This window comes from Vigna angularis, chromosome 6, assembly GCF_016808095.1.
Source record: "Vigna angularis cultivar LongXiaoDou No.4 chromosome 6, ASM1680809v1, whole genome shotgun sequence".
Lineage (NCBI taxonomy): Eukaryota > Viridiplantae > Streptophyta > Magnoliopsida > Fabales > Fabaceae > Vigna > Vigna angularis.
In genome coordinates this window covers 31,884,959-31,896,017 of record NC_068975.1, presented here as the reverse complement: position 1 = coordinate 31,896,017, position 11,059 = coordinate 31,884,959, and the positions used below count along the sequence as shown (strand labels likewise).

At 29.8% G+C, this 11,059-nt stretch overlaps 1 protein-coding gene across 2 annotated transcripts; it reads right to left on the bottom strand.

Moving 5' to 3' along the window:
• Positions 1–5,461: 5,461 nt before the first annotated feature.
• LOC108341070 (uncharacterized GPI-anchored protein At1g61900) lies at positions 5,462–10,036 on the bottom strand. Of its 2 annotated transcripts, none has more exons than XM_052879442.1 (8): positions 9,729–10,036; positions 8,127–8,303; positions 7,418–8,023; positions 6,892–7,137; positions 6,744–6,755; positions 6,420–6,563; positions 6,204–6,248; positions 5,462–5,817 (listed from the first exon to the last, which is right to left on the bottom strand). In XM_052879442.1, exons 1-8 carry the CDS (start codon positions 9,781–9,783, stop codon positions 5,744–5,746), a joined length of 1,359 nt encoding a protein of 452 aa, XP_052735402.1. In that variant the 5' UTR covers positions 9,784–10,036; the 3' UTR covers positions 5,462–5,743. The 2 variants fall into 2 exon arrangements, with proteins under 2 accessions (XP_052735402.1, XP_052735403.1); XM_052879443.1 differs by having other exon boundaries at positions 5,462–5,814.
• Positions 10,037–11,059: the final 1,023 nt, after the last annotated feature.

Sequence of the window (11,059 nt, the reverse complement as noted above, 5' to 3'; positions counted from 1 at the left end):
ATAAATATAAAAATTATTAATTTCTCTTAAACCCAAAAGGACGTAAAATAGAACACTTCTTTACTCATAATTATAATAACTTAACAAAAATAAATGCATTTTCAGTAAATTATATCAATACTTCATCTGCTTATTTCAATTTACACATTTTATTTTTTACATTTACAACAGTTATGAGATATGCGCACTGTGCAATCATTTCAAAATTAATGAAGATATAACAGAGTAATCTATAATACAAGTTTATATAATATTTTTTTATATAATTAAACTATTTAGCATCGAGATAGAAAAAAAAATATTACATACAATTTGAAAAAATCTTAGAAATGATCGTATAATATATTAAATTATTTGTTATCTGTTGCTATATGGTATTTCGATTGAGAGGGATTCAAAAAAGAATTTATAAAAAATATTAGTTGGATTTTGAATTCATTACCTAAACAAAAAATATATATTAAGATATTTCTATTTCAATTATTTACACGTTAAATTATTGTCCATCAATCACATGCGTGTAAACATAGAACTCTATTCTCATTTATTAATTTTGATGTCAAATGTGTGGGAGAGGGGATGTATCATATTATAGTATAGTAACAATCGAGTATAATAGACAAAAACAACAATTTCAAGTAACAGTACCTTAAATATATTATAAGTATAATTACATATTAATAGGTACCATTACTGTTGAAAACTATGACGTAAAAACTCGCATGAGATGCACGTGTAAATTTATATGATGTGAACTAATAATGAAAGGCTTAGGAAAACATTTACAAAACTGTTAATTTTACAAATCAAAAAGTCTATTTTATGTATTAAACCCAATTATTATTTAATTTCTATATTTGTCTTTTAGTTTAGCTAGGTGAAGTTACTACTGTTAGGAAAACCTTTCTAACAACTACTTCTTTTCATAGGAGACTACGATATACAAAATTTATTATATATTTATGAGGATGCGTGTTTTAACTTTAAAAAAAATAGTATTTAGTATTTTTTTTTCATTTAGATAACAGAGTGTTAATTTTTTCTTCTTCTTTTTCTGTGAGATGGTTGTCGTTGTTATTGTTTTTATTTTCTTTTTAGGTTCCGAAATCTGGTAGGTAACGGAGGATTTAGGAATGTTTTATCATATTGTTAGTTTAGAAAAGGAAAAAAAAGAGAATTATTTTAATTGTTTAACTTCAAAAATGTCGGTGCTTAAATTCTCACTTTGGAGATAAAATACGTCTATCTGTGGCACAAATTACAAATTGTGATATTTTAATACTCACTTTTATAAACGGTTGGACGTGGATATTGACTACTCATAGATATTTGTTATTAAAAAAATAAAAATAAAAATTATAATTTAATTTATATTTTATTTAGTTAAATTTAATTTAAAATAAAATTAATTTACATTTTATTAGATTAAATTTAATTAAAATTAAATTTTAATTTATTTTTTTATTTTATTTAAATTTTGTTTTAAAATTATATAACATATACATTTTTTAATATTTATGAGTATCGGTAAGTTTTAAATATTCATGATTTTTTTTAAAACAGATACCCATATGGACGAATTACAAGTTGAATTTTCATGTAATATTGCAAGTAGATACTATCGACCCGACGTGTTGTGATCAACATAAAAATCCTTTTATATTACATTTCTAAAATCCTTTTATATTACATTTCTAATTAGATTAAGAGATAAGCATCTTTTGGGAAGGTGGGCATGGAGTGTTGAAAATCTCACCTTGTCTTACTCAGGCCATGGAAGTCAGCTTACATATTTAATGAGCAACTTCACTACTGTTAATTAGTTTATGTGTGTTAATGTGTATAAACTTTTAAAATTTGAAAAAAAAAACTTGTTCATCTGAAATTCAAAGATAACATTTTAATATAAAATTTGAAAAAAAGTGAAATTGAGTATATAGAGTAACACTTAATTAAAAATAAAAAATATATATTCAAACATATTATTAAGTCACTTTTAGAAGTCCGGCATAATTATTATGATTATTCGTTATAATATAGAGGACTATTCATGTTAATTATTATGATTATTTGATAATAAAATATTAAATTAAATTATTTGAATATAAACTAAATTACCAAATAACAAAGTAATAAAACTAGCTATAAAGTAGTAGTGCAAATTAAGCAATAATGCACGGACCATTGCTCTATTAGAAACAAAATCCTGATAGACGCCTACACCATGCAAAACTAAATAAATATAGATATGCAATATATTTCATAAAATTATTTTAACTTAACTTAATATGTATGACACTTTTATTATTTTTTATATAATTATCTTAAAACTTACTAACACTATACATGATTAAAGGATTGTAACAAGTTAGATATCTATTTAAAAATTTATTAATAACTTGTTAATCTACCTAGTAACTAAACTAAATATGGATATACATACATATATATAGTTATTTGTGATGGTTTTAACTTTAAAATACAAATAATTTAATTATATATATTTAATGTTACTGTGCCTCTCTTTTAGAAAATTGCCTTTATCCTAGGGATGAGACTCTGAAAGTTGAGAAAGAAGAAAGTTGAAGAGTCACTTAGTATCTTGAGTAGGACATGGAGTTGGTGACAAAATTATAAGGCTGAAGGCAAAGCCAATTTCAGTGTATATATCATGCCAAAGGGTTTGTGTACACAATGACCTACTTCATTATTACATACATGTTCATCTCTCCTTCACCAGAGGTACTAAATAGGACACTTCTTTACTCATAATAATTTAGCCAAAATAAATGCATTTTCAGTAAATCATATCAATACTTCATCTGCTTATTTCAAATTACAGAATTTTTACACTTACCTATGAGATATGCGCACTGTCCAAACATTTCAAATTAATATATACTAGGCTAATCTATAATACATATCTATTCAATAATTTTATATAATTAATAAAAAAGTCTAAAAAATTATGTTTTAGAATTGATAATATATTTAAAATTATAGAATTAGATTATTTTAATATTAATTTTTTTAAATATAAAAAGAGTTTTTATAAACAAGTTTCATTATTTAAAAATACACATTTTTTTTAAAATCTTTATTTAGAATTCTTTTTTTCTTTATAGGTTTTCTCATATTTATTCATCAGATAACGTTTGAATTATCATTGCGACAAGTTTTCATTTCTGATTGTTCAAATTCTCTAATAAAGTAAGTTGATTTTTTGTCACTTTTCTTGATCTGTAAGTTCTTCATGTGTATACTAATAATCTTAGTTCGAGTATAGTGTTTGAGTCTTATATACGAGTTTTTACTCATTAAAAGTTCTAATGATGTGTCTTGATCGATTTTGTGTTATTCCTAGATATAGATAAGACATCCTGTAAGCTTGAAGAGATTTGTGATTTCTTAGGACAATTGTATTTGTCTTTTAGATAAGGAACACTAATTACACAATTTTTATGTGATTGATATCTTGTAATTACTAATTATATGTTTATGGTGTTTTGTTTGTGTGATAGAGTATGATGTGTGAAATTAAAATTAAGATTTTGATTAGGCTTGCTTGAACTATATAATGAAATTGAAAATGTTTCTTGATTGGTATTACAGATGATTTGTTTGAATTAGTGAAGATAGTGAAATTTGAAATTTGGTATGTTTAGACATTTGTAATAGTTATTCAATTGTTTGAGAGAGTTATAATAACATAAATCTGAAAAAATATGTTTTATAAAATTATGTAAATTGTAGGATAAAGTTAAAGTTAGCAAGCTACTAACTTGATGGACTGATCGAAAACTCTAGAGAAGAATTAATAAAACTTTTGTTAAAAGGAGAAACTTAACTTTGGAAAGAATTTGTATCATTATGATTAAAACGAATAGTAGGAAAACTATATTTCCATATATGTACAGTAATTGTTTAAAGTTGTTTAACTTGAAAAGGAGTTGGTGCTTAAATTTCCACTCTCATATAATAGATTGTTTCAAGATAACATTGATGTGTAGGAACAATAATTATAAGCATAAGGTTGACGTGTCTAAGTTTGGTCCTTTAATCTATAGAAGACTAAATCAATTACAATACAAAAAATGTGATATAATTATTTAAGATAGATATAACTTATAGAATTTGCGGAATCAACAATAATAATAAACAACATATATAAAAATTCTTTTAGTTTACATTTTTTAATGAGATTAATAGATGTATTACACGTGCTGGAAAATCTCATGTCTCGAATTTTAGGAGTACAACTTATATTTATTAAACAACTTCACCTAGTGTTAATTATTTTTATACTTCATTTTGAAGATGAAAAATGAAGTAGTTGGTTTGAGAAGATTAGTTCACTTGTTCAAAGGCAAAGTAAGATTATACATCTTATATGCATCAATTGAAAGATGGTTAATGAGTATTATATATTCACCCTTGTTTCTTATTTTTGTAATTTTTTTCTTGTAACTGGAATATGAAAAACTTGTCACATTGAATGTTATCCATCTTGGATATCATATTTTTTTTACAAAACTCAAATATTAGGGTATACTCTCCACCACCCAAACTTATTAATAATTTTCATTATAAAATATACATTAATAGAACTAAATTAATTTAAATCATTGCTAATTTTTTTAGGAATATCATAATGAAAATATATTTGTTGTCACTAGATTTTGTCTAATGAATTATACTTTTACTTCCTAATATTATTGCAACTCACCATCTTATGTTTCTGCCTAACTATTTGATGCTTAGAGAGGTTAGGATAATCTTCTATACTTGTTACTTCATAAAATTCAGTATAGGAGCAATCTTGCTTAAAAAAATATATTTTAAATTAGAAAATTCATTGAAAATGTTTTAAGTATTAATATGTAATTAAAATTACAAGGTCTATAAAATTAGGTTAACTAGTTAAAACAATCATGCATATAAACTGTGGAATTTGTTGGCAAAGTATATCTTTAATGTGTGGTTAACAATCTTCTATTCTCGTCAAAGAGTTAACAGAGTTCATTCCCTCTTTACACAAATATACAGAAAAAAGATATTTAATTATATTAATTAATTTTAATTCCTAGCAAACACATTTAGAAAAATTAATATAAAAATAAAATAAATAATTATAAAATAAATCATTAAATTTACTAAACGTGATTACTATCCTTATTTGGGCCAGAGCGGTACAGCACAAAACATTCCTGGAAGAATAGTGATATGTGTAAATGATGTTCTGTTTAATCAGTTCAATGTCGACTATATCATGAATTCTGAGAGTCAAATGATGTCATGAACATAATTGGTTTGATTTTATAGCTTTAGAGCTTTCATGCTTAATTATGAGATTGAGTTTGAGTCGGACCTTAAAGCTTGGTTTTAGAAGGAGAGAAAAATTACATAGGACGATTGTAGAAGAATCTATATTCAACATAAAAGAACACTTCTCCAAGAGATATAGAACTGGAAATTCCTATGATACTTCAAATGCATATAAATCTCATCAAGTTTCTGTATAACCTATGCTTTCTAAAATTTCTATATACAAAAAATTTATTACACAAGCACGCAAGAAGAATCATGAATCAAGAAGATCCGAAACAGATTGGACATTACCTCTAGCTGAGATTTCTCTTTCTCATAGAACAGTCTACAACTAACTAACCTGACATTAAACCCGTGTAAAACTATCTTTGTTGAAGAACTAGGAAAGCTTCACTTAACAAGGAAACCCTCAAAATTACATGATTGCCATAAGGAGAAACAATAATGCGGCAAGCACGAAGAACATAATCTCATGGCTGTATAGGCCTGCTGAAAATAAAATACAGAGTCAGATCATAACACCAAACCAACCAATCCAAACTAAAACTAATAAAAAAAAAAAAAAAACTATGAAGACATTTAAGAAACTGTAAAATTAAATTGTTAAGTTGAATTGTTTATGGGTTTCAGATTTGAAAGCCAATCCAATGCAAAATGAAACAAACCTGTTCGTGTTTTATATCATCTATGTACATTTAGAAACTTTGTTATTATAGCTCAAGCAAATTTAGCTGCCTCTCTAAAATTTGAACACATGCATTATAGGATTGACAATTAATTTTGAAACTACATGTAGCATTTATATTGTATTTTGAAACTTCATAGATTACATATTACTACTGAACAAACATAACAACTTGAAAAGGTTCTCTTACAACTTTGACTTGATGCTGCTGCAGGAAGAGCAGGGATGTTGACAGCTGCAGTTCCAACATTGTACGATTATCAGCAGTGCAGAAAATAAATATAACATTTTGAATCAAAATTAATAAAATGGAAATTTTGAAGCCAAAAAGAATCCAAAATAAAGAATTAAAAAGGACCAGTTTGCCACTCAATTATATTATAAACTTTCAACACTATGTACATACATTTATTGCATGATGAAGAAGTCAGCTGAGATGTAGAAGGCCAGGGAGCTGGAATATTATCATTTAGATCACAAAGGAAGCTGATCCCAGAAATCCTATCAAATGTAGCATCCGAAGGCAAACTAGGTAATAGACATCCAGCCTCTGTTTAGGGTAGACAGTGTAGCAAGTCACCTCTCAGTAAAACATTAATACAAGAAGGAATACAATGGTCAAGTAGTGTCTCAACAAAGCATTAGTTTTTCTTAAGTGAAACCCCTTCCCATTCCTTCCCCATAAGTGACACGTAAATTTATATTAACATAGTGTACATTGCAGAATTACCTTGATTTACAACTGAAGAATCCACATTGTTGATTTCCACACCAAGTTGAACAAGGGAGAGAGAAGAATTGTTAGCATCAGGTATAAAATATTATAGGTATTAAGTGTGAGCTCATTATACTAACGAGAACAGAGAAAAGAAACCAACCTTGTAGGGAAAAGTCTTTAAGGCTGATGTGACAAAGACCATAAATATCAGCACTAATATTTGATCTTTTTAACTTCATTGCCAAAGTTTCAGCACAATCCAAAGCTTGCAAGTTCGTGATGAAGCTCTGCTTTTGCAAGTGAGACACATAACTTTCCATAGCATTACAACAGGCCGTTTTGTTACTTATCCAATCCCCACAACCTCTGGCAACTTGCATTGTGTCAGGGAAAACCAGGGGACAAGCTGATGCAGAAGAGGAAGAGAAAATATTTGTAAAAGAGAGGCAATATTAAAGGGACAGAAGGATTGACATCAGGAATTATCATCAAGTGATTAAAAGGTACTCAATGGAATACATTATAACCAACTAGAGTCATCATGCAATGACGATCCCAAATTTGAAAAGACTTCTTATCTAGAGCAAAGACAGAGAAAATAAAATCACGAAGGAAACAAATACCTAACTCACAATGTCCTCAAACTTTGACAAGAAGGAATAATATAGCATTTAGCACACACTGACCTTTATTAACATTGCAATTAGACAGCCCCCTAAGAACTTTCTTTGCATGAACAGGTTCAAGCTTACTAGCTACCCACCGGAGGACAATATTTCTACAATCACTGATCCTTAGCGGGTGCTTGGTTTGAACATGTGATGAATCGATGGCCAAAATATCGGAACCTTTTGATGCAATGGTTGTAGCCGCTTCTAATATTGCATTCTGACAGACTTGATAGCAGCATTCTTTCACAGGATCAATTTTGTCACAGGCGGTAAGGAGCTTGGTAGTATCCACCATTTCATAAAAATCATTCACATTTTTTACTGGACAAGATGCCTCAGTAAGATTTGAAGAATGAATTGAACATATCTGCTTCAGATTAGTAGCAGCACCCTGGCCCATCAAAATCTGTTCCACATCTGCAAGGCAATGTTTTGCATTGGTCCCATTTAAGGCGAGTAGATTGGTATATTTACTGGATTGACCAATGAGAATTGTGAGAGTTGCTTCCAATTGGGGACAACATATTACGTTAGCCAGAAATGGGGCAAAAAATTCCCAGCAATCAATTGCTGTTACACTGATCAAACTTTCAGCAGTGCTAAAGTTCAAAGTGCAGAGTCCTGCAATCCAAGATACATTTATAAACACTGTAAGAGAGAGGAAAAGAGAACATTCAAGCATTTGAAAATCCAAAATGACCACAAAAATCATCTCGAAAGGAACCTGATAACTTTGGTATAGAGGTGTTGGTGAATGGCGAGAGTGGTGAAGGTGCAAGAGGAAGAAAAGGCTGTGGAGAACCAAGAGGTGAGAGTTTAGGGAACATAGAACCCACATGGTCAACCAGTCGTGCAGGACCTTGAAGATGATTGAATCTACTGTTATGGGATTCAAGTGCGCCTAGACCAAAAACACAAGAGAATTTAGTTTTTGTTCACGTATCTTTCCTCTTGCTCACTCCCTTAGAGTGAGTTACAAAGCAAGGAAGTGCATACAAAAAGTTGGAAACACCATGTTGTGTTAAATACTTACAATTAATAGCAACTACAGTTCGGGCATGAGGAAGTGAGAACATGTCTTATTCTTAAGAGGTGCTGAATCATGGAAAAGCATCTTCAACTCAACATTATTAATTCTCACCAATAAAAGCTCCCATTTACCAATTTTATTTTTGTTTCAATTCAACTATCTGATACATTACAATTTCAACCCAGTCCAATTTTGTTCAAAAGCAATAAATGAAATAGTATTCATCAAAGAATGATACAGTTAGTAAAACGGACAATCTTTGAATATAATTGAAATTGACACTTCTAAATATATATCTGACATCATCACGGCCAAAATTGAACTGAAGCAGCGGATAATGATGAGAATGAATGATAGAGCTAAACTTCAATTCAGATCGTGATTTCCAGCACTCTAAAATTGTATGGGGAAGGGGTGGTGGTCTAGCATTGCAACCCTCACTCTCCAAAATCAAGGATCATAAAAAATGAAGGCTTAATTATTTATTTGGTCCTTATAGTTACATAAATTTTACCTTTAGGTCCCTATAGTTATCCATTTCAATTCTTACTTATATCATTTTAATTTTTTATACTCCCAATGCTTACCACTTTTAATCTCTTTTAGTCCTTCTCCTCTAAACTCTTTGGGATTTTAAAAGTAGGATGTATAAGATGAAAGAAATATTTTCAAAAATAAGTACTAAAAGGTAAAGTGTGTTCAGTAAAAGAGTAATTTAAAAAAAAAAAAAACATGTAGCCTAATTGTGGGAAATGAACTCTATAATGTACAGGCTAAATGACACAAGCTCTGTTGTTAATTTTATCGAAGACCAATAACTTGTAAAAAAACAGAAACATCATTTTTACAAGGAACAACAATTACATAATCAATTTGGCCATGATAGCAGCTAAGTTGAAACCAAAATTCATGAACCAAGTTTTTCTCTTTTATCCCTTGCACAGAATATTAGTCCTGAAAGGCCAAGTAAAAATGAAACAAGACCAAAACCCTAACTCTTCCTACTGCTGTCACTACCCCTTCTCAGTTCTCCCCGTATCGAACAATGAAGTTAGAAATAGAAAACGGAAATACAGAGAACAATGCAAATGGAGAGAGTTAATTGAACTCGAAAAAACGGAAAATTTATCAACAACCAATGCACTTTAAACAGAAGAGCAATGCTGAAGGTTAATTTAGCTGAAATACTGGTCCCCAAAACATGTATCGGACCACGTAACACACCACACACACCCACATGAGTAATAGTAAGACAGATCAAAGAAAAGTTAAAGAAAAGTGAGAATAAGGACTTACGGAGAGGCAGCAGGAAGAGAAAGACGGTGAGGAGGCAGGGGAAGAAGTGGGGCATGGTGCAGAAATCGAAAGAAGCATTCAAGGAGAGAACAAAAAGGTGAGTGATTGTGGCATTGGAGACAGAAGAGGAAGAAGAAGAAGAAGAAGACAAGGAGGAGGAAGAACTAGAAGGATCGAAAAGGGGTCATGATAAAGTGAAGTGTGAAGGGAAGAAAGGATGGAAGAAAAAGAAGAGTGAAAGCCATGAATGAATGAACGAGGGTTCAAAGTGAGTGGGGACTGTGGATGGCAGGATCAGTAAAAGCTGTCTGGTGAGACCCATAAGAAGGAGAGAGAAAAGGTAGACCCCACCATTAGCATTTGCAATGACTCCCACTTAGCTACCGCATTTACGCCATTCATTGCCTTTTTTATTTCACTGCTTCCTCTGCTTTTTGCTTTTTAAATGTGAAAATTACATAAACCAGTTTTGGTTTTTAATATCTTTTTAATTGCATACAGTTACAAATTGAAGTGTGAGTTTTATGTTTAAAGAACATAATCTTGGATTAAGTTTGTAGTGTCTGTGATAGTACATGCCAGCTCGTAGGTAGTTTTTTTGTGTGTGTGTGTGGAAGTAGTTTGTTCAATTTGTAGGTTTCGTGTGTTGTGTGTTTGGCGCCAACTGTGTCGCGTGGCAGTTGGTAGATGGCGTGATTAATAGGGTGCGTTTGTGGGTGTTGCTTTTATTTATTTATTTATTTTGACGTGGAACGGCTAACGGAACGGAAGCATCGTTTCCTCCCACTACTTGCCACTTTCATTTCTGATTTATCCGTAATGCATTCAATTCAGACATAATTCTTTATGGCTAATGAGCCGTTTTAAGTATGGTTTTTCAGATTCTATATCGTCAAATCAAGCTGCTTCTCATTAATTGGACTATTCTTTTACAATTAATGACACTTCTTTTTACGCTTACTGTTCATAAACAGTATTGTTTACGTCCATCCTAGTTAAAATCCAAACGCTAGAGTGGTTCACATAATTCCGGCTAAAAGTTTTGAAAATGTAACTGTATTAATTAGAATAATTATCATTTTATTTTACACGAATAATATTAGTTTTCCTAAAAAAATTATTTATAGTCTCATGTAAAATTATATACAACTAATGTAGTTTCAAAATGATGAAACTAATCAACTGGCAAAGCTCTCTCAACAAATTTTAAATCAGGCGTCATTTTAAAACTTTAAATTCAAATTTCCTTCAAAAAAATTTGAATTCAGGTAAAATAAATTTATTTCGATTTGTTTGCTCATGACAAATTCGTTTAAAAAATAATTAAGGAA

Bases quoted from the DNA above. Each gene is read 5' to 3' on its own strand.
- LOC108341070 (XM_052879442.1), bottom strand. From the start codon at position 9,783: ATGCCCCACTTCTTCCCCTGCCTCCTCACCGTCTTTCTCTTCCTGCTG. The intron at 8,304-9,728 runs GTAAGTCCTTAT...TTTTTGGTCTAG, and splicing joins TCTCTTCCTGCTGCCTCTCC to GCGCACTTGAATCCCATAAC. The intron at 7,138-7,417 runs GTCAGTGTGTGC...CTTCTGCATCAG, and splicing joins TAATTGCAATGTTAATAAAG to CTTGTCCCCTGGTTTTCCCT.